Here is a 25,032-nt window from a genome sequence, read left to right as displayed (position 1 = left end):
GTCGAGCAAGAGTCGGCAGTGCGAATGCTATACGGCGGCTTATTTATCGGTGTCTCTGTCCGTATTTATCGGGGTACAATACGTACTCTACAAACGCCACTCACTCAACACCAATGCGTTGCCTACATTTTTGTGTGCCAGATCGGTTATAATAATGTAACACCCCCCTGCGGATGGTGGGCGTGCGGTGGCGGCGACGGCAGCAACAGCGACGGCAGTCCAATGCCGCACACGACGCTTGCCGGAACTTCCGAGAATTATTCGCAACGAGCAAGATCGATTACCATTGCTGGTTGCTCGCGTGCATGCATAGGGACTACCACGATGGTATCGGTACAATGAACTATGTCATATGTATACTCTCGAGTGATGACGAAAACTTCGTATCTAGGAAAAACCGCAACTCAATTTATCAATCACTGAAAGTGCTCAATCACACTTGAATATATCTTACGGGTTTCTTACCCGATGAAATATATAGCATTAGATAGGAATCATAAAGCATCCGCGGACATTGGCTTATGTATAAGTTTCTGTGCAATGGCAGCATGGTTCCAATCGCTATTTTAGCTAAGCCATACTTGTCGATCACGAACGAATCAATCAATTTCAGTCCGGTCATAAACTTTTTTTTCGCCGATTTACTGCACTTTAATCTGCATAGAACGTGGATAGAAATCTAAAATTTTGCCATAGCGGAAAAGGAATACGTTCTACGGGATATTAAAATGAATTTGCGCTCATACAACACCGGTAATTAAATTAATTTAGTTGACTATTGTATTTTTCGTTTTAAAAAATTTATTGTTCAGTATATGTCAAAAAGTGGTTGATGAATTATTATGTTGCCAACGTTTTAAAGCGTTAAGCGTTTAAAAGCGTTTAGTCTTTCATCAATTAGGTTTCTTTGTTACCTATTAGGGTTTATTTCTAATTCCCGTCGTAGTAAGTAAAGCCATTCTAATTTTCATCATTTGTTGGATGGATTTAATGAATACTCCAAAAGTTCTTGTGCTGATTTGACTAAAATACACTTACCTTCCGATCCGTGAACTTTGAAATCACTGAAAAGCGATTATTAAAGCATATTATTGAAATTACGCAACTGACTTTATTTCTTGAATTCGTCGTACCGTTTTAAAATCCGTCCATCAAAATTTTTCATCGTCCGAACTAAAAATCACAACAATGTTTACGAAGCTAACATGCATGTATTTGTGTAGGACGGCATGACAAATGTTATTCTGCAAAATTTCTGCAGGTCAGACAAGTTTTCCTGGCTGTAGAATAACGATAATGAAATTAAAACGATTAGTCGACATTTTCTTCTTCGTCGCACGAAAACGTAAGAAATTTGGCTGGCAGGACTTTTTCAATGATAAAAAGCATTTAAATAGATCTCAGCTCACTTTGATTGATTGCGTATGATAGACAACAAACTAAAATATTAGGGAATAACTAGTTTTACATTGTGTGTCATAAAAATGCTGATATTTTTAATAATTTGTATTGGATAGGACGGGAATAGGCAATCACGACGAAGCAGCAGCATACCCTACCTAAAATTTTTCTATATGCATCACTTCTAGTTTTTTTTCGGACAAATTTTACCTAATTCTCACGAGTTGAAGTCTTAGAATTTCGTTTTTTTATTCAAACTAATATGCAAGTGATAATTTGTGCATTTTTCGCGTACAAAATTATGTGCTGTTCTAAGTTGTGTTTGGTTCTAAGTTTAGTGAATGAAGAGAAGATCTTTGTAATGGTCGTGCTGATTCGGTGCTTGCTGTTCAGTTAGTTTTGGGGTTGACCTTGAAGGAAAATCAAACTCTGCCGAACCCGAGCTCCTGGCAACGACGAACGCCGACAACCACGAAGTCGAAGATTTTTCCCTGTTATATACCTCGTGTTCCTTCCAACCTGACAGCGGGATGGCAGCACATTCACGTACCTCACTGTGCTGATGGAACGGGCAAGAGGACATTTTGCAAATACATGCCGGTGAGGTCGTTTCGTATTTTAATTATTTATCATTACTATGATTTTCTCTATGCTGAATGCAGAATAGCGAACTTTACAATTTTTTAATCTGACTTACCAATTTTCAATGGTGTTAAATTTATTTATTTTATTTTTTTTTCTTTCGCTAATTTGGTTTTGAACCTATTTGGAATAATTATTAAATTATAACGTAGGCGTATTAATAATCAGTTATATGTATAATTTATTGATTAAGCTTGACTATGAATGCTCTCTTTTCATTTCTTCGTTTACGCTGGTTAGTTGAAAAATTATTTTGCTATTTTTATTTCTTATTCTCTTCTCTCTACACTTCGGTAGCTGGTGCGTCTTATCTATTTTCAGAGAGCGAAATAAGGCGCTATAACCTTGGCCTATTGCAGCCTGGCTTATGGTCGAAGTGCCATAAGTTCATCCCCGAGGGTCCGGAGTATTATTTAACCTTTACTAGCAGAATACTCCCAACGAACATGAAAACTAATCATTAACAATTGAACAGAAACGGTTGGTACGAGACGTCCCCGTTTCTTCCTCCCCTGTTGATTCAGAAATGTATTTATGTATGAATAAATTATTCACACAAAATTCATTTCACAGAATCGTCTTTGCGGCAATGCTTCACAGTTGGCCTGGCCGATTTGACTTTTGTGATATATCTAGGCTATTTTACAAATGTCAAAACTGACAAGAAAATAGTTTGAAATATTTCTAAGATAAGAAATATTTTAACTATTTCCAGGAATCCTTTATAGTGGCTGTGATAGTATTAATAAGAATAAGAATAAGAATAAGACAAATTTTACTTAATTCTCACGTTTTTAACTTCAGTTATCTACAATTTTTGTTTTACTTGAAGGAAGAGTTGTATTTGTTCTATTTTCTTAAGCAACGCTTAAAGTTTATCAATTAAATTCTTTTACACATAGTTAATTAATAATTAATATGTTATGTAACATCTTTGATTAGAAATATGGCCACTGAATTGCGTAAAGAGTATAGAATCACAGCAGACATTAGTCGTCAAGATAAGTTTATTTGTTTACATCATAGCTGGGATCTCCGGAAAAAGTTGGCTGAACTATTGCTCAACTATTGTTTTGTGTGATATCCTGAAACAATTTGGAGTACGTCTGACCATCTACAAGGAACTCGGAAGTTGCAAAGGCAGTTAATCCCAAAACTCATTCTAAAGTAGTGGCTGTGCCAACCCAATGCTGTAATCAAGAGACACAGAAAAAGTAACAGGGGTTTTGGATTCTTATGTCCAGAAACCAAAAAAGGCGGCATGTTTTGAGAAGTTTCTATGCACTGGTCGCACCGCGAAGTAGAGAAACGCTCAAGGAAACTTTACGAAAATACATACTTAACTGGCTTGCCGTCCTAAGACATAGACTAATGAACAAAACTTTTCCAATTCACTCGGCTGTGGGCTACCGGACTCCAACCCCTTGGACACCGTGTACTCTCCGCCAGATCTCGCTCCACCTGGTCAAACCATCTTGCTTGCTGCGCCCCTGGTCGTCTTGTTCCCACCGAACTTAAAGCAAACCGAATTTGAACCATTCTAGACCATTTCTTCATTCTAACAACATGCCCTGCCCATCCGTCCAGCTTTAGCCCTCTTTTCTATACTTAACTTTCGGCTCCATAGCGTTCTCCTGTACGTCACCGAAGATCGTTCTTGGCACTTGTCTTGCGAAAACTCCGAGTACTCGCAGGACCTCCTCGAGCATTGTTCATATTTCATGCTCATAGCTAGCGAACAACCGGTCTAATAAGCATCTTATACAAGGCACACTTTGTAGAGGGGCTTAGTCTCACGGCTGGTGTCATTTTTCACCGTTACCCCCATTGTTAACTAAGATAGACAAATTCGTCTACAAATTCTGCTTCTCGCTTTAGTCTGGCGTACTGTTCAATCACCGTAACAGATATTCTGATAATAATATCTATGTCATCCGCAAAGTAGACGAATTGACTAGATTTTTTGCAGATCGTGCCCGCGTGTTGATATCCACTCGGTTCATAACACTTTGTAGTGCTATGAAGCACAGCAGGCATGAGAGACCATCACCTTGGCAAAGCTTCCTGTGTGATTCCAATGAACTTGACAATCCACCCGTAATCCGAGCACAGCATTGTAACCATTCATCGTAGATTGAATCAATTTGATCAGCTTTCTAGAGAAGCCGTTCTCGTCCATGATTTTTCATATCTCGTTTCGGTCGATGCACAGTGGGGAATCGCTGGCCAGGAGCCAAAAAATGAAAGTTCATTTCGACTCTCCGTTGTATTTTTCCTGTGATTCTATACTATTGAAGTGTTCAAATCCAAAATTTTAGATCAATATGACAAAATTTGAATTTTCTATGAAACTTGAAAGTATGCTATCTCAGCATGTTTTAGCGTTTTTTTGAAAAATAGCCCAATCCTTCAAAACATGCTAGAGGTCTAATGGTAGCTCGGATTTCAACGGCGTCTAAGGAAAAGTTCTTTAAAAAATAGTGCTGAATAAAGCCCATTAATTGAGTATGCATTATTTTTATTATAGTATGCCACAATTTTAATTTTCATTAAAAAAGTGCCATATTTTCGCGTAAAACACGCATAAAAGTTTTGAAGCCAAGGTTCGCCACTATTGACACTACCGGTAAAAGTTAGCGTAAAATATGAGCTTTCAAATGGATATAGTCTCATTTAGCGCAGAGTAGCGCAGAGCACAGATATTACGCTTGTAAGGCTACTATATCAGAATTCAACAATATAGACAAAATGCAAACACCCAAAGTAAACGTAGGATATCTTAATTATGGGATATCTCCTATACCTGGTTGGATAAGCTGCTTCGAATGTATGATCCATATTGCATATTGACTAGATTTTAGAGGTTGGAGGAAATCTGGAGGATACAGCGTTAGTAATGACGGAAATACAGCTCGAAGATCTTATGCCAATCCTGGTATTAGTTCTGAAATCACGGGTATAGATATGAAATTAACTAAAAGGTTGAGAAATTTTCTTATAGCAAGTTCTTGAACACATTATTTCAGAAAAAATCGAAACTTATTGTTTGTATACCAAAAACCTTTATGTCAGGGTATAGTCGTCATATAATACGTCCACTGCAATGCAAAGAATTTGAATACGCGGTCATAAATGAATCTAGACAACTATATTGCTGATAGGACGAATGACAGAAGAAGCACAAAAATAAGTTTTTTTTTGTTTAATTACAGTCACTTTAACAACTCGGGTCATTCGTGACTTCTGCGGGGTTGGGAATTGAACCACGGTCCTCGGTGGGAGAGGCGTGAATGCTAGCCACTACACCGGTATTGACCCTCACGAAAATAAGGTTACCTTATGCTAAAAATAGTGATAAAAATGCAAGACAATATTTTACATGCAAAAATGAGTGTGAAAATACAAATCGTGATAGAAGTATTCGTCTTGTTATTTCTCTGGATAAAGCTTATAGCTTCTTCGAAACGGAAAAATGTAATTAGAAAAATCTTTCTGAGTACGCTATATTGCTATTGAAGACGAAACGTGAAACGAGTTATTCTGCAGAAGAAGAAGAAGAAGAAGAAGAAGAAAAAGAAGATGGAGATAAAGAAGATTAAGAAGATTAAGAAAACGAATAAGGGGAAAAGTTTTGATTTTTGATTTAATTTTAATATTAACTTATATGGATTTTTGTGTTGATTATTAAAGCTCATACTTGCTTTGTATTGTTTTATATAATGTTTTATCCTGTAAAAATCCATCTGGAGTAGTTTTCCAAATGACCCTCATTTCTTATACGTCATTATATTGAAAAAATACTTGAAAAATAGTTGAAAATTCTCCCCAACACAAAAAATATACGTTCTAATGCAAAATAAACCTGAAATTCGGGCTCAGCACCCCAAAATTACTTAAGAACCACATATTATCCTTGATTTAAAGAGATTTTTTTGCTTGGCCAGCATTTGTATGGAGTCGCCCCACTGTGCGATGGTATCATATGCAGCTTTGAAACCAATGAACAAATGGTGCATGGAAATTCTGTATTCACGGTTTTTGTGGAGAATCTGTCGCGGTGTAAATATTTGATCTGTTGTTGACCGTTGTTGTTGAATCTCTTCGCAGTCAGTGAGTCAGCGGAAAATGATTTGAGACAGCATTTTGAAGGCGCCATTGAGAAAGGTGATCGATGATCGCTCGATAGTTCTCGCAATCCAACTTGTCATCCTTCTTGAGATCGGGTAGATAACCTCATCTTACCACTCGATTCGACTGTTCTATATCCCAAATTTTAACAATTAGCTTTTGCAGACAAGTGGTCCCATTTTAATGAGCTTCGCCTCGATGTCATCTTTAGCTACAAGATAACTTCGTCAATCATTGGGACTGACACCACATTTCCGTCCCAAATTACAGTTCCCGCCACCATGGTTCTTTGCCTGGGCGCCATTCCGATGTTCATCGAAGTGCAAGCAGCGGTCACCTCACGATGGTCCGTCAAAATACTGCTATTCTTATTCCCAACATATTTTGCCTCGTGTTACAAAGTTTTTGCAAGATGCTTTCAGTTTCTGGTAGAACTTTCACGTTTCCTAAGAACGATGTAGTTGCACCGGCTCCGAGGAACTTCTGCTCTTGCATGCAGTGGTTATTCTCCCAGAAGATTTGGATGCGCTGTATCTTCTTCTGTTTGTGTTTTTTCCACGTTCTGAGGAGTGGCACTGCACATCTCGGCTGCCCGCGCAGTATTCTGCTCATCCATCACCCTCCTACATTCGTCTTCAAACCAGTTATTCCGCTAAATCCGTACCACGTACTCGATGGTGCTCTCCGCTACCCTACTGATGGATGTTTTGATGGTGTTCCACCATTCTACGAGGGCAGTTTCTTTCTGCTCATCTTCTTCCGGCAGCGCAGCTTCGAGGTTATACGCGTAGTCTACGATGACGTCTGGCTGTTCCAATTGTGCGAGATTTAACCGAGGCTGGCGTCGGTACCGAATGTTGTACACAACGGAGAGTTTTCGGCGCATCCTAACCATTGCTAAGTTGTGGTCCGAGTCAACGTTAGTGATTCGATAGCATCTGACGTCAATACTACGTACGACCATGCTCTTGGAGGTAGCAAAGTCGATAAATCTTAGGTCCATTTCGTTGGTCAGCGGGTGTATGCTGAAACCTTCAATCACCGGTTTGTATTCCTCCTCGATACCTGAGCAATGAAATCTCCGATAACGATCTTGACGTCATATTTTGCACAGCGGTGTATTCTCGACGGCGAGGATGACGAGGACGACGACACCTCGGTACTTGTGAGGCGAGGGCTGCGCGCGTTAATGTTGCTTAAATATGTTAAGAAACTAGAGCTTAATTCTCCATCTGCACATTCAAGGCTTGATTGGCCACCACCCAAACACCCGTTTCCGCATCCTGCCCATCGCTATGAAAACTGTACCCAGCTCGTGTGTGTTGTTGCAGCTCTGGTAGATGGTTTGTATATCTCTAAACGTATGTACCATTGAGCTACAGACAAACAGACATAATTCTTGGAAGAAAAATACACAAAAATTATCGTCACGCACATTTTGCCTAAACACTAGCACCATCTATGATCAACATTCCCGAATATTAACTTACAACAGGAGTATCCTTCGATCAAGCAAATATTTTTACAAGGCATTTCCCTCCTTTCGCTAAAAAGCGCCACTTTGACGAATACGGAGACATTCCCAACCAAAAATAAATTTGAACTGATTGTTACAGCATGCAACGAATGGGAGAGTAAGTATTACGTCTGTTTGTCTGTAATTGAGCAATTGATTGAGATTGAGCACGTCTCCTGTAGCGCTAGGACGTCTAACTTGTGTCCCTTAAAAAGCATGAGAGCTTTGAGGAGGGAGCGCATCTCTAGAAGTTTGAAACCATTCGTTAAAACTAATTAGAAATACCTAGCTAGTCACATTGTTTTGCTAACAATTTTCGTTTCCAAAGTTTTCTTTTGAAAAACGTCCACATGATTTCTTTGTAAACAAAACTGTTTGGTATTACATAAATGAAGGTTAATGATATTTGTCGTAATATCGATAATGGTTACATATCGATAACATTGATGTGCCAAAAGAAAAATCGTACTTTTATTACTCGCTTGATTTGTTTGAAATTTTTAGTTTTCTTCCACTTTAATGGGTCTGTGAAAACAATAAAAACATATGTATGAGAGTTGATTCGAATGAAGATCATTTTAATTTTAATTTTTTCCAATTATCAACAAATTTGTATTAGAGCAGAGGTACCCGTGGTCTGTGGTAAGCGACGTCGGCCGACTAGCTCTCACAGTAATGACATCTGATTTAATTTCCGATCTTGTCGAGGAATTTTTTCGGACTCAAAACATATTTTTACGTAAGTACCATACCTGCAAAATGTATAACATTTGCGTTGTATACTGCTAAATGGGACGAGATAGATCCAACTCGTACCATTCAATAATTGTGCTCGTACTAAAAACTATAATCAACCGACCATTTCGGAAGCGTTTTCAATCTCCCGCGTTTGTCACAGTAAGTATACGTCCTTTTCATCAGCATTACCGCTGAAGGCACGCCAACCCTCGTTCAGAAAATAACAGTGACGCACATGAGACGCCCATTATGTAGAGCTTAATGGCCAGTGATTGTACAGCAAGTATGGCCAACGAGATCCCATTAGATATTGTCGATTGTCGTCGTATAATGATGTGTTCATTTCATTGTGCTCACCGTGGTTACAAAGCCATCTCAGTTGGCGGCAACATTAAACTGCGACTTCAGCAACAATGACAAAACCGGCGATACGGATCTTTGGTTTGCTACCTGACATTGCTGCATTGCTTGCTGAAATAGCAGAAAACTTTAGCGCAAGTGAAATCGTATTCAGCTTCAAAACACCTTCACCAATATGGACGAGCGGTTAGCTTCACAAAACAGGTTGAACAACCTTCCTTACCTGCGCGATCCTACTGGCTAACAAGCACAACACACAAAACCGAAAAGTTAAATTTCGTATTCATAATCCAAATTCCGCTGGTTTGTTTGCGGCAGTGACGTTAACCTCACTCCGTGTGGAAGATACTTATATTCAATGATCTGATCAGAGCTTCGCCACAAGACGTCATGCTCGTCGGTGTGATGCTGTACAGCAGCGGCATCGAAACACGAAAGCTTCTTTTGAGGTCAATAGTATGAATGTTCGACGTCCTCTGCCGGTTGACTACGCCATTTGCATACCGGACAAAACTGTTGTTTGACGTAATTTTCAGTGAAAGTTTGCGTCACATTCCAGCCCGCACTTTCGATGATTTCTGCTTAGGTAAAAGGCATGTGGTTGCGTTTTTTTGTCAAATTCCCGAACATCGGGCAGGTAAATATAAGCACACCCAGGGCGTGTGACGAATCAAATTCCACAGTTAAATTTGTTTAAAAAAATCACTTTAAAGGGCATTAACTATTTTTTCGTTTAAATAACATCAAAAGATGCCGAGAAAACCTTTAAATTCAAACACTTTATGGTAGTGTTTTAAAACAACGGCGCCCATAGGCTGGCAAATTCAAAGTCATCTTACCTACGTTTTCTACTCGTGAATTATTTAGGTTTTGAGATTACAGCTGTTATGACAATCATTTCAAAATACTCGAGTGATGTGGTACTCGTGCTCTGACTTCTCAGTATCAAACTAAGAAATTATTGCTCTATTCTTAGTTTCAAATCACGTCAAATAATATTAACATACGTCATAGTGAACGAAATTAGCGTCGGTTTGTGGTTTTTCAATAAATTATATTACACTTCTAATATTAGGTGACAACAAGCTTTCAATTTGAAATCAATACTGCGGCGCGCCGCTGCAAACAACAAGTCACGACGAGTTCACCCTGCGTCCAGAACATTCCTAGATGATAGCCACGATGTTAATGGCAGGAGTAATCGCACTTGCAAATCTATTTTTAGTTCCCCCTGCGGTCCTGCGTCATGATCCATATTCAAATAAAAAGCTATGCAAATTAAACCCTTTCAACCTATCGCGAGACTAGGCTCTCGATTCGCAACAAAGCACAACAATTTCAATGCACTTAACGTATGTATATCTGACAGATGAATCGGTATTACAAGTTGAGCAGCAAAGCAACGCGCTATTCCCAACCTTTCAGTAAGCTTCCTGTATCAGTAAAGCAATCGGATCTTGTGTGGCTCCTGATTGGTGGCATACAGCCTACCGATGCGGTGCAAACTCCTCCCATTTGGGACGACGCGATCTCAGCACAGCAGAGGAAACGCATTGACGTCAGTGATCCAATTTATGGTTCATTCACCAGCCTACTTCCATGAGTTTCCAACCTACCAGGCCTCGCCTGCCTGCCTGCCTGCCTGTCTGCCTGGTGATGGCGGTTATTCTAATGAAAACAGTTTTAAAGTTCGTTCACTACTGTAACGAGTAGGTACTTTACTAATAGAAATAAAATATGTGTTAATTAAACATTATCGCTAAAGCTGTATTCGAACGAACCCCTTGATTTGTAATGAGTGCACACATTTTTATTCTATTAGCAGGTGCAACTTCGCAGTAATTTGATGTTTGATTCCGAACGCTAATTAACTTTGAGCAAATTGAAAAAAAGAAACAGAACAAAATTGGATCAATAAAAAAAACTTCGTCAAACACCTGTGATTGGAAAATACTATTATTTTGAACATACCAAGCCAAGCCCGGTGTCCGCAGCTGCTCGTCGTGCAGACCTCGAAACGACGAATCGCATTAACGACTCGACAGTTTCGCACGGGTTTGACGTCAATAGAACTCAATTTTTATTATAAACACGCCTGGAGAACCGTTGAGAACTTGGTTTTAGCTGGACGGACAGTGAACCAGTCAAGCAAGTCGGTTCACCTGCAACGGTCGGCTGGTGGACATCAAGGTGCTGCTAGTCTATTTGAAAAGAAAAAAAATGCTCGAAGAACCTTGAACGGGTGTGGCCTCCACCTTTTTAACCGATACCCTAGTAATTGACGTTTTTCTATCATCAGCCAAGGGTTCAACTAAAAGTTTTCAATTATTTAACCTAGCCACAACGATGAGAGCTTTTCGTGGAAACGAATTGGTTGAATGATTTAACGGATGGAAATTTAGTTGCACCATCCATGCGCGGTACTTTCTAGCACGCAAAACTACCGGCATAAGTAAGCCTAAAATGAACATTGCGTGCTGAGCAGTTAACAGTTGCGCAAAGGAAACACAAGTAAAAATGTACAATGAAAACGACCTCAGATTGACGTCATTGCCGGCCGTGTGGTGCGCCGTACGCAATAGTAGAAACTAAGCTGGCAAAGCTGAGGGGAAGCGAAAGGAAGCGATTAAAGTTAGAAAGTAGGCTTAATTTATGGAGAGCATTCCGTCACGGACGGCGTGGTACGTAACTGATTACACTGATGAACAACAGTTTTGCCCCTGGGAACCGAATTTGGTTCAATGTAGAATTTCTTATAACTTTTTTGGTTTCTACAGACTTGTAGTCTGTGAATGGTAGAGCTTTTCTAAAAGAGTTTTTCAAAATTCAATATCTGTAAATAATAAATAACCATGAGTCTCCATATTAATAAAAATCGATGGAGGGTATTTATAGACTATAGTTTTTACCATTTTCCTTTCGTTGAAATCAATGATAACCAATTTCAAAAACTAGATCGTTTTCCGAATTGTTGCCTCTAATTTTTTGCAAAAAAATGTATTTTTGTTATGAGTTATTTCTTTTCAATTCAAACATGACAAACACATTATAAATCATGAATCATCAATTCTATTTGAATCCATGTTATTATAATTGTGATGGCTAAATTTAGCTTATTTTTTGTTTACGTTCACACCACAAAACTCCGCTATTTCTAACAATAATGCGGTCTATTTTGCGCAGATTCGATCCGCCACGTCGTTTTCATATATTTGCCATTTTGTGAACCATTGTTTTGGCAAGGCCTCACGGTATGCAATCGGGTTTCACGGTCTGCAATGACGTCAACCGCTGCTGCTCCGATGAATGCCTTAGTGGCTGTGCAGCACCGCGTGCATATATTGCGCCTAGTTGTGCACAGGTTGTCCATTGAAATTGGCTCTGCCCTCCAATTTCGAGGCTTTCGAAGCTCACATGGAACGCTACCTGTATGAACTGGTAAAAACGTGGCTCTATGTTTTGCTCCGATGCGGAACACTTATTGAATAATCAACTGCAAACGATAATTATTTTGCTGATCGAATTCGGGATTGTGAACACCAAGCTTTAGTCTACTTCTTCGTAAATCCTTCAGGGAACACCCATTACCAAACCATCCAATATTTAATGCGCTTACACTTTCCGAATTTCCACTTTGAATGTACAGGAATTCCCCGAATAAGGCGATGGGTGGTGCTGTACGCCCAACGCGATAGCTCAGCTCTCCATAGATCAATAAAGTTGATTTTTGATAGTTAATAAGGTTATACCAGATACTAACAATTTACCAAAAATCAACTTTATTGATTAATGGACAACTAAGAAATTGCCGTAGGCATACACCACCACACACCGCATTATTCGGGGAACTGCTGTATGTTGCACCCTTTTCGGTGCACCTAATGTGCAGGGATATTATAGCCAAGAATTTGCTTTTCTCAATTCAACGGAATTAAGGGCAATTGGGTAGACTGATGTCCTTTTCAAAGAAATCCACCCCGTAGTCTCGATACCATTGCACTGTAGTACTTCTCCGCTATAGTGGCAGCTTGCCAAATCAAGCCAAAACTTATTTGTCATGAAAACCTTAGTTATCCGCAGCTGCAGATACATTGCCAGAACATAAGCTTTCTTGCGAATTTACCGGTAGAAATAAATTTGAACTTACTGTGGACATCGCCTCGACCAGTAGCTTTATAAAACGTTTGTCCGGGGATTATGGGCATCCCGAACCGGCTCGGATTTCGAAGTGGCTGCCCAAAATTTCATCAATAATATTTATTTGAAACAAAGTTAAACGTGACGAACTTTTTAACACTGAAAAGGGAAATATTTCAAAACAAAATGCTCTCAAAATATTCCACATATGATCAGTAGAAGCGCTGCAGTAAATTAAACAATGCGCCCAGATATTAAATGCCTCAAACTTTAAGCCGCTTTTTACCGTAACTTTGTTCCTTTATCAGTAAGCCGAAATCACATTTACGGTCAGAATCGTCAACAGGCAACGTAACGGAACGGAATGTCGGTAATGGTCATATACGTTTATAATGTCACATCACATCATGGAACAGAATGTCACACGTACTCGTATCAATACGGACATTGAAAATGCACGCGACCATTACTGACGTTCCGTTCCGGTACGCTTCCGTCGATGAATGTTGACGGTCAGCGTGACTCCAGCTTATAACATCAACAGTTTCTGTTTGATTAGACAATTTCGAGCTTGTCCATATTCGTTCAGGTGACCGCAAATAAGCATATGTGCCCGCCCCATGTGATTTATTACAATGATTATGCAAACTCCGAGCGTAAAAGAACACCGTGAACGAGTCGCTAAGTAACTGCGTTTCAGTGAGAACGATGATCCCGCCACAGCCATGAAAATTCAATCAATTTAAATGCGTAGTCCACGCATGTTTTGGTAAAAAACAAGTGGCGCTTTCGACGTACTCAGCAAACAAAGAAAATGTTTATTCCTCTAATTTATCTGATTTTTCCGAAAAAACAGTCATTTTTTAAAAGGAGCATATCCAGTTCCAACCGCTTAAAAAGCTATTTTTGTTAAAAGTTGTTTTTGTTTCAAAAGCAGTTGTTTTGTTGGAAATAAATATTCTGTTCATGAAAATATATTCGCTGTGTTCAAATTGGTAAGAAGCCCTTGTTTTGGGCCCAGAAACTGCTTCCGATATCGAGCTTTCTGACGAAAAGTTACTGACTGCCAATTTCCCATTAAGTTTTGCTAATGTGTTCGATTGCATGTAAGGATTCATTTCCCACTAAACATCATTATCAGACTAATTGTCCAAAAAGGAGTATATAAAAGAGTATTTTCCAGAAAATCATATCTTAAAAACTACTTGTTTGATCAAAAAGACGTCAAAGGAAAAGTTGTAAGAAATTCAGTGTATTTTTAGAAAAAAAAATACACCGAAAGAAAAAACTTTGCAAAATCATGATAAAAATTATGTAAAGTGTAAAATTTTTCAAAACTAACCGGCCCAATTTGCTTCAATTTTTTTAACATAGCTTAAATGCCCTAAAAGCTGGTGGAGAGCTATTTATGGACACTCTTTTATACTGAAGTTTGACAGCTTTTTTCAAAAAATATTAATTTTTCAAATGTTACATTTTTTTGGAAAACTGAAACAAAATCGAACTCTACGACCATATTAAAAAAAATTCTCAAATAAGTTTTTTTCTTATTCCTAGCCGTTTTCAAGTTATTGCAAATTTAAGATCTAGTAATTAAGTATCATTCTAAATTACTCTACGCAGTGTCCGAAAAAATTGATAGCCCTGCTTGAAGGGAAATATGAAACATCTTCAGCGCCTACAGTTTAACCCCTGGTAGTATTCTTTTATCTGTCAGCCCATGGACTTGCCTACTAAACTGCTGACAGCGTTAATCTTTCCCAGTTTTCTATCCTTTAAAACAATTCAATTCATTCATGAACTGCAAGGCCGAACAATTGCTCGACTAATCTGTCAGTCAATTTTCTTGCTCTTGAGTGATATTTTAGATGTCAAAGTTCTGTTTTTTTAAACTGACTGCTTTTTAAAATCAACCACAACCTGGCCGAAAGAAATTAATTAAAACTTATTAAAATTATGTTTACGTTTATTGTAATTTCGTTTGCCGTAGTCGGCAGTTCAAAATGAACAAATGATTCACATTTGATTTTATTCACTATTTTCGAGAATGAATTATTGTGAATAACAACACGACCATGAACGCCAGTGATTCGCTTGAATCGTTGGCTTCAGGTTGGCAATGCTGAGTTTATTTCATGTGTACTAAAAATAGTAAAACATGAGCAGTATATTTCCTCAATTCAGGCGTATTACATTAATTGAATAGTAGATTTCTAAGTACTGGTTCTACGCGAGAGTATTCGAGAAGACTCATGCAATCGATCTTCACGGATTTGAAACAAATTTTGTCACATTGTTCATTTCAGGTAAGAATATACAAATCCCAAATTTAGTGCCGATTGATCCTCCCCTTGATTAATGGTAGGACCTCCTTTTTTTAAAGAAAAGAACTTTTTATCAAACCCTATAATTTTCTTTTGTGTACATCTCCGAAAATATTAGGTTTAGAAAGAAACTATTTTCACTTTTTCAAAGAAAATTGCCCAAGGAATCCAAACAAAAACATCATTTTGTAGCAGCAGTGCCGCCAAATACTTCGATATGAAAATTAAATTTGCATTTTTCTATTAATGAGTACAATTTAATCTAAAAAATTTCAACTCCATCATGTTTTCCAGATTTTTTTTACATAAGAATAACTTATTATCACGAGGTATTCCATTCCGATCCCGAGATACAGCAAACAACCAACAATTTCTCATGTGAAACCAAGAGCAAAATTACTTTTTCTTGATTGTTAAGATACTTTGCTCTAACATGAAGGCTATTATACAATATTTAATAAAGTTTTTCTTAACAGTATTGACAGCTATAATCAAAATTTATTTTTTCTTATTAAAACTGTGGTCAGCTTTCACAGGTAACCAATAACCATTACCAGTGCAATTTAAATGCAAGCCAAAAAGCATTTAAGTTATCTTAAATGCCACTTGAAAACTAGTTTGGCAAAATATACGGCTACTTTACTTCCAACTTTCTTATAGTGCTAGCAGGCTTGGCATGCACTTTTCGCTTCTATTTTGCTCTTTTGATTACTGCGCCTCAGCCAAGGAAAATATGAAAAAGTAGTGTATGGAGGATTTGTATAATAAGTAATTGTCTACAATATTGCTGGAGAAAGCAATGTTTTATCTTTTGTATTTACGATGCTATAGGGTTGCAATGCCGTTGGTAGCAACAAGAGCGCTCTTTTTGCTACCAACAGTGTAGCTGCCTTATAGTGCCGTAAATACGAAAGATAGAACTATACTTTCTTCAACAATAATGTAGATAATAATTAGCTCTACAATTGCTCTTTACACTACTTTTTGAATTCCGTTTAGTTGGGGCGCGGTAGTCAAATGAGCATCTACTGAGCAAAAAACCGAGAATGAAGCCTGGTTCCAAGTAACCCCGGTGTATTCCACCATTCCGTCCAAAATATATTGCACACACGTTCAGTCCCAGTAGAGGTTAATGTTCATAAATTTTTAACAACTGTTTTACCGTTTCCTTTCCGTACACTAGTCAAATAATTACCAACTGCCTAAAGGCAGAGGTAGTCGGTTAGTTGCTGACCGTTGCTGAGAGGTCAATTTATTTATATTAGAGCAGAGCACATTCAAATTAGTACGGCATTCCCCCTCGAAACAAGCCAGAGTTTGTCCAGCTAAACTAAATTGGACGCTACATTTGATTAGTGTGGCACACCAATGATTCAACGTTATCAGTTAATTTTCATGTATCAACAATAGACCGGAGCACGGGCCAGTAATACAAATCATAATTTCACAAAACATAAACTCATGAAACAACCGAAAAATAAGCAATTTATGTTTTGATAATTATCGATGATCGGGTCGACAAGGTCGACAATTAACGTGATCTCTACACTCACTATATACGGTTCTACTAAACTATTAGTTTTTAATTAGCAGTTAATTAGACGTAACATTTTTGTTGTGACTACTACTACTACTAGCGCTGATCACCGACCGCTACGCTAGTGCAGTGCCACACTACAACACGTGTCAGATAATCAAGGAACGGCGCCTTAGTCCATTCTCGGCGGAGGAGGACGAAGCGTGCAGCAATAGCAGAGCGTAGAAATGATAACACTAAGGTGAACAGTTGTTGTTGGAGGTGATTATTACCATTAGCATGTAGTACTTAATGCACTTAGCAGAACAATTAGAGTACGGGTTATTGACTATTAGAGGTAGTGAACTTTGCTGGAGTATAAGACTTTAACTATATTTTCATGGGTATGTGGAATTAAACTCCTAAATGAAATCCACTATCTCACAAACGTAATTTGTAGGAAAAAATATTGAATTAAAGGGATACAGGATAAAGGATTACAGGGATAAACAACCTATCCTAACCATTCTTTGGCTTCAAAGCCTCTAACTGATAACATTTCTCTAATAACATGCGATAAATAGTTAAATAGGAGATTTTCATGCGCTGCCCTAGCGCAGCTATAGCTCGAAGGGTCACGCCAACCGCGCTGTGCTGATTTAATAAAGTCGGTTCTTATCTAACCGAGTAAACGTTTAATTAACATGTCGCTATGTGGACACACAGGCAGCTAGTCGTCACGGGCAGGCTGTGCGATCCGATACGATCATAATTGACAGGGTGTGAACCGAATGCAATCTACACCGAGAGAAAAGACTATGTGCTCTGGATGCATCTGACACTGCGTGAAATAGTAGTCCCATACGCTAGGAGGCGCTCGTGCTGACTACCTATCAACCTTTTATGTAATTTCCTGTGTACCTTTACTTAATGACTGGTAGTGGCGAAAAAAAACCTACTCGGTTGATCAAGTAAAAAAGATACCTACAAATTAATTAAAACTGGAATATGAAACAAAACTAAATGTTTCTACTGCAACGCTGCTGCTGACAATAAAGTACACACTGCGCCGATTGACGTCAATCCAGCGACTCGCAGCGAACCTTCACTGATTGGCTGAGAACCAAATGGCTACCGCTGGACAGTCACGCCCTCTGGCTTTTTTCCGTTTTCCAACCTCCGGTTGTGTAAGGCCGTTACTGTGCGATTGGAGACCAACTTCCAGAGGTCGTGCGACTATTTATAGCAGCCAGACTGACTTACTGTCGAGTTCTTCGTTTACTTCAACAGGTCCGTTATCAGTAGTTACACAGTCCATGAAATTCGATCGATTCGCTCATACACAGGGAAACTACGCTTTCGCGCGGCGAATGACTTTGGCTCTACATATGCAAGCCCGACAACGGCTGATGATGATGATGATGCTGATGGGGGGTATTTGGTAAGCACGTCAATGTACGTCAAAGATGCCCTCGTTTCAAGACAAGATCAACGTGCAACGCAAGTTTCTTGGAGGAAAAAAGCATTAGCACTTGCCCGCTAGAGCTAATAAACTGCTTTTTGTGCTGGTTGCACACAAAAAAAAAACTTTAGCGTGCAATTGCACGACCATTTCTGCTTAAAAATTAAAAAATAATACTAGAATATTATTGAAATTTTAAATTGCTGGTGTGCTTTTTATACGTAACCTAAAATTAGAGAGATTGTAAAATCTTCTATGTACCCAAAATATGTTTATCATACTGTTATGGGAGCAATAACAATATATTTTCATTGGTATTTGAATATCGTTATCAGAAGTTATATAATTTTCCTCGTGGCTGAATACACAGCGACTTAATTGAAAAGGTTCTTTAAGATGTTTTTGAAGAAAACTTAGTAAAAGTGGTACATTCCGTGAAAAATTTGATTTATGGGCAAGTTTTCGTACATATATTAACCTGTCACTGTTTCACGTGAAGACGTGATGAAGCCAAATTATTCATGCTTGAACCGGAATTTCACCTACTCGCAAGGTGATAAACGCAAATTTGCGCTTAGTTTGGCTCGAAGTAAAACATTGCGGACATTTGCCTTACCTAAACACCGTATAACAATAAAACTACGAGCCATATCTCCGTCATAAAACGTCATAACTTCATCTTAGCGCGCAGGTAGAAAAATTATCTAATCAACGCCAAACAAACGAATTACACCTTCAAGATATGCCAGAATTTCAAAAAGAGCAACCAAAACAGACTCACCGTAAGCCAGCCTCGGTATCAGTAAGAAGTCAACCTTTCATCCGTTCACAGGTCACAAGTCAGCAATGTTTCGAAGAAGGGTACCTTCACATTCCATCGCACACGTCAATTTTAAAAATCATTGACACTAACTGGTTTGTGTTTTTTGTTTGCTTTCAGAACGCCCTCGAACTAAGCGCTCCCGCCAGTCCCGTTTTGCTTCAACAGAATGCTCCGGCAATTCCATCCGGTTGGCTGCAGCTGTCCGGACATCCCAAGAGGTAAGCCGAGATGATTCATCTGTCTAGAATGTAAGCCATTCATAGCCAGCTCTGAGCAGAACAAAACAATCGAATCCGTTGAATTTATCTGACGCATACAAAATTATACGAAAAGGTTTGAAGTCAACCCTTCAAAGCTTGCCTTTGTTTAAGAAGTTTAGATTGAAGATTTATTTTGTGCTTTGGCCTGACTTACGCCCAAGTTACGTCCCTTTTAATTTACAAAATTGAGGAAAAAATTAATATAAATCCTCTTCCGTTGCTTTAAACTTTATTGGGTAAAGTAACATAACATTAATTTAGCAATCGTTCCCTTCACTGTAAATCGGCAAAGTCTATTTGAAATAGACAACTGCTGAACGCAGAATACCGGGCAGTTTTTATTATTTTTCAATGTCACTAGGATGGTACTTTGTGCGAAAAATAAGACTTTTCATTATTCGGGATCGCCCGACTTAAAAAAGCTCTTTGGAATTCTTTTCGGTCTTCTTCAGGTTCTGCCTGATAATGGGCTAATATTTCTCGATTGGCCCGAGTTTTAGTGTGACTGGACGATTCTGGTTCTTGCAAGGCCTTGGGCTCAAGGGCAGTATGTCAAATTCGGCTAAAACAGCACGGAACAATCATGTAATTTCAGAAAAGACAGCAAACGTTTTACCAGACTGTCGATCACGTATACTGACGTATGCTGACAGACTCGGTTGCAAAGAGAATGACGCTTTTCAAGCCATATTGTTAGCGAACTTCGATGGTCTGCTGGTTCTTCCATAAAGAGATGATTTTTTACCTTTTCTAGATTAACGAAAAAATTTATTCTCAGTCTTAGTAGAAAAATAACAAAAAGCAGATTGTAACAGCTGAAAGCAAATTTATGCTCTTCACAATTCTTTAATCAGAGGCATTCGCCTTTTCTATTTAAGTGATAACCCTTATTGTTTCCGATGCTAACGAAAATGATGTTTTATATTTAATATGTTTACGTAATATGGCGCTCCATCGCAATATACCTGATACCGTGGTACTTATTCCCACGCCTATGAAGTTTATTGCTTGGTGGCAAAAAAATTTACCATCGTCTTAATAATCATCAGATAGATCAAAAGCTTTTCAATGAACCAATTTCGACGAGTGACGTAAATAAAATACAATTGAAAACCCCCGGAACCACACAACATAACTAAATGCCTCAACTATTTCAAAACTTGTTCTCGGCACTCGGCGAAGACGATATCGAAAGGATCCCGAGGCAGAATTTACGTAAAATATACGATCGCTCGCGATTGAACCAGTTTTGACGGACCTTTAAGCGAAACCATGGCGTAGCGCTATATGCTTTCGATGCCAATTTACGATATTTAAATTAGAAAAATCTAAGAATTTAACATTTTTGGGATGTTTAAAATACCAAATCAATCAAACAGGAAAACCATCCCAATGGTGACGGAATACCTTTCTCACAACACACGACATCGTGTTGAATCCGGATGTGTCTTAGAGTATAGCAACAACTGTACCTAAAAATTATTTTATAAAAGCTTTACCGTACGCTCTATTTAAAATTTCATGTGATAAAATCTAATCGTCCCCTTACCCAACTTACGAACTTGTCATCTATTTATAAAAATTAATAGTAATTAACATGGACAATAGTTGATAATCATACGTCATGTTAATCTGTAAATTCTAATTAAGAAACTATTTTTTCTGCGAAATTAGAACCTTTCCTTGGCTTGGGAGGCAAGAAAGGCGACACCTTCTGAATTCCAATTATTGCTGGAGACTGACGGAATGACGTGTGTTAACCAGTTTGGTTGCTTTTATAGTGCCTAGAATTTGCATATAACATATGCCAGCTAGCCAATTCCTGCCGATCGGTTTGGCAAATGGACGAAAAATTGAATCGTTGAATGATTATTAACTGCCCCATTATTTGGCCAAATTTTAAGAATGAAATGCATTCTACTCAGACGAACGGACGGATATGTAATTAAATACTGTTCTTTCTCTGTGATCCATTCTTCGGACAAATTATTTTATTTTTTATTGGCAAATTCTAATCATTTCTTTCAAATTTCTACTTTTTACTTGCAGCATCGCCTCCATGGCCAATGGCATCGTTCGCAAGCGCGTATCCGGTGCCGACGACGCGGAGGTGCTAGCCTACCGGTACCTGTCGGCCGACTCGTACGGTGCCAAAGTGGCACCGAAGTTTCTCGGCGTACGACACCTGCAGGGAGAGCATTTTATCGAGCTGCAAGATCTGCTGCACGGCTTCCAGGATCCGAACGTGATGGACATCAAGATGGGCTTCCGGACGTTCTCCGAGAATGAAGTGTCCAACACCAAACTTCGGGAGGACCTGTACAAAAAGATGATTGCCGTCGATCCGAATGCACCTACGGCGGAAGAACACCAGCGAAAGGCGATTACAAAACTACGCTACATGCTGTTTCGAGAAAATATGTCCTCCTCCCAGGAAAAAGGATTTCGGATAGAGGCTCTGAAAATGCGCGGTTGTTCGCCTATTACTGACCTCAAAACAGTTAAATCCAGTCACGCAATTAAAGATACCATTACGCATTTCATTGACGGTCGAAAAGTGGTTCTCAAAGATCTGTTGAAGAGACTGAAGCAAATGCGTACACTTATCGAAAAGTCAGAATTCTTCCGACAGCATCAGGTCGTCGGTAGCAGCATCTTCATAGTGTACGACAACCACAAAGTGGGCGCATGGTTGATTGATTTCGCCAAAGCACTGCCACTGCCCGAGGGCGTAAGAGTTGATCACAGAAGCCGCTGGGGTTTGGGCAATTGCGAAGAAGGTCTGCTGTATGGCTTCGATGAGTTGATCCAAACTCTTGAAGAAATTTACAAAGCCTGCCCTCCAGCGGTTTCTGAAAGCCGAAGGTTCTATCGACGATAGACTCAGTTGATTATGATAATACAGAAACCGAAGAGCTAGTCAATCTCTCACAAAGCAGGACGCAAAATAAAGCGAATTAATCATTTAGGTTGGAGATACAAGATTATCAAGACTGAATAGTTGGTCGATATCCAAAGGCCCAATATCATTTATTAGAAGCTAAAGCCAATTGATTTTTTTTTTGTTTATAGCATGTAGATAGTTTAAGATTTAAAAAGTCAAAAAATGCTTATTCCTGCTATACTTAAAGACAAATTACTTAAAAAAGACCCATATGAAATCACATTTAACTTGAACGCTGATCAATTTTCCATATTGGAAAATATCTGAGAAATGTATGTTCGAACTCCTCAAAAAAAAAACAAAATCGTTAAAAAATATTTTCATAAACCTTAAAACTTTGTCATATATTTTAATATTAGGGTACAATCATTACGTTCAAATAAATATTATCTTTGTTACAGAAATAGTACTAGTACAACATATTTATACAATGATCAACAAACAATCAATAAAATTATGATTACTGCTATCAGTTTGGTGTTTATTTTTTTCCGATTTTTAAGATTTTATGAAATGCCAATATACTTACTTTTCCTAGCAAACTGAAGCCGGAGAGGCTCGCCGTCGTCGTCATCGTCAGCTGTTTGTGTTTGTGCTGTTTTAAGCAATTTTCCTTGCCCTTCAGAACTCGCAAGTCGCCTTCGACCTGGGCGAGCCATTTTGCAGGTTGGGTTCCTCTGTTTTTATTGCCGGTGGAGTTGTTGAAGAGAACCGTTTTTATCGCAATGTCGCCCAGTGCACCGTTACCTACCGGTTTCGCCAACTGTACGAAGGGAATGAAGATCCAAGCAGTGCCTGTCGCATGTGACTCATTCGCTTCCGCCACCTACTGCTTTCCGTGTGTACTCCATTTGCTGCATCTTCCGCTCGAACACGGCAAAAGTGTGCCTGACGGCAGCTCCGTGGGAAGCGGCACACCTTCAAGTCCATGAAGAATTACTGGTCTAATGAGGGCTTTGTACATTTTGTCAGCTTCGGCGGCTTCTTGATCACAGCGTTTTGCGAAGAGCAAAGTAAGCCCGATTCCCACCTTGAAAATGCTGCTGGATCTCCTTACTAGTGTTGTTGTCCGCAGTCATCAGCGGTCCCAAATACACGAGCTCATCTACCACTTCTAGTTTGTCGCCGTCCGTGGGAGGTGAGCATTTGTCTTCTTTGACCCTCTTCCGTTCATGTATTTGACCTTTAACGCATTTATTTTTAGCTCAATCCTCCTAAACTCCGCTTTCCATCTAGCGTAGAATACTTCTACCATCAAGAAATTCCTGGTTGTGCTATGATATCAAAGTCATCTAGGCGTTGGTTCCATAGGCTCGCGAAAACTGTGCCTCTTGTTTCGATGCCAACTCATCGGATCCCTCAAGATCGATGTTGAATAGCATGCAGGATAGGCATCCTGTCTCAACCCTCACCACGTCGAACTCGTCGACCAAGTCAAACTCATCACCTGTTACGAGGACTTGTTGTGGGAGGCTAATATTGGTCTCCTTTCAGTCTTTTTTCCTCAAATATTTTGTTTTTGACGCATTAATCCGCAGGTCAACGCATCTACCTTTCGTTTCGTTTCGGTTCCCCATTATTGCACGCACGAAAGTAACACATCACACGACGCAGGGTACCTTGATAAGTTACTATATCAGTCGAGTTAGCTTACACGAAAAGATACCCTCGTTCTTGTGCGTGATTTACCATACCTGTTCTCGATCGACTGTATCGTGCGCTGCTTTGAAGTCGTTAAAAATAAGATGTGTGGACACGTTGTTCTCCATCATTTTCCAAACAATGTCGCACTTAGAACATTTTGCATATTTTGAAATATCCTAATACTGTACTCTAGTAAGTGTCTCTCTACAGTGCTTCTAGAGCATGCCTGGCAGTGCGTCCTCGCCCACTTATCTCTATCGTAGAGCTCGGAGGCAGCGCCTTCTTGTATAACTTTCGCACGTTATTGACACGAGCACTTCTAGCTCTTTATGTTCAGTGATATAAATATTGTTCACTAGTACGCTTCTGACGTTTCGTCAGAGTCTGAATCTTGCTTCTGTGAAACTTCAAGGTGGTTCTAACACACTTAGACGGCGGTCGACCGTCGAGAAGTTGAGAATTGGAATTTATCAAGCCCATTTCGTTAAAGAACGGCCAAGCTTACTTCCTTTACTTTACTTTAGTGACAACGGTCCGTTACCGATCCTACGCCGAACAAATTATGGTCCTCCAGTACCGTTGGTCGTGGGCTTCCGTTCTTCAATCCCCACGAACACCAGCTGAATGTGCATCGTCTTCAACGGCACACACCCACCGGGTACGGGGTCTGCCTCGGAGTCTACGGCCTCTTCCTGGTTCTCTACTGAAAATAGTTTTGGCTACTCTTTCATCGGGCATTCTGGCCACGTGTCCAGCCATCCGCAGCCTGCCACATTGCGCTACCTTCACTATATCAGCATATTTGTATACTTGGTACAGATCGTGATTCATGCGCCTGCGCCGCACTCCATTTTCCATTTTGCCACCAAGTAAAGATTACAGAATTTTACGCTCATAAACCCCAAGCAATCGCCGATCAGCTTCCTTTAGCGTCCATGATTCGTGTCCGTAAAGGGCCACCGGTAGGATTAGTGTTCTGTAGAGCGCCAGTTTTGTGCGAATTTGCAAACTATGGAACTTCAGCTGGCTACGTAATCCGTAAAAAGCCCGTTTCAAAGTTTCACTTCGCGGCTTACATCGTTGTCACATGTCACGAGTGTACCAAGATTTATAAATTCCTCCACTACTTCATATCGT

General features: G+C 39.3%; 1 protein-coding gene across 2 annotated transcripts in view; it reads left to right on the top strand.

Moving 5' to 3' along the window:
- Positions 1 to 22,659, top strand: part of LOC128741964 (inositol-trisphosphate 3-kinase A) — a 39,373-nt gene extending 16,714 nt beyond the window's left edge. For both annotated transcript variants that reach the window (XM_053838108.1, XM_053838109.1), the window contains exons 3-4: positions 19,165 to 19,265; positions 21,357 to 22,659. In XM_053838108.1, coding sequence (XP_053694083.1) covers positions 19,165 to 19,265; positions 21,357 to 22,188 — 933 coding nt within the window. In that variant the 3' untranslated portion in view covers positions 22,189 to 22,659. The remainder of the gene's footprint in view (positions 1 to 19,164; positions 19,266 to 21,356) is intronic.
- Positions 22,660 to 25,032: the final 2,373 nt, after the last annotated feature.

Source organism: Sabethes cyaneus, chromosome 3, assembly GCF_943734655.1.
Source record: "Sabethes cyaneus chromosome 3, idSabCyanKW18_F2, whole genome shotgun sequence".
Taxonomy (NCBI): Eukaryota; Metazoa; Arthropoda; class Insecta; order Diptera; family Culicidae; genus Sabethes; species Sabethes cyaneus.
The sequence above is the reverse complement of the archived record's forward strand: the minus strand, read 5'-3'. Positions and strand labels throughout refer to the sequence as shown.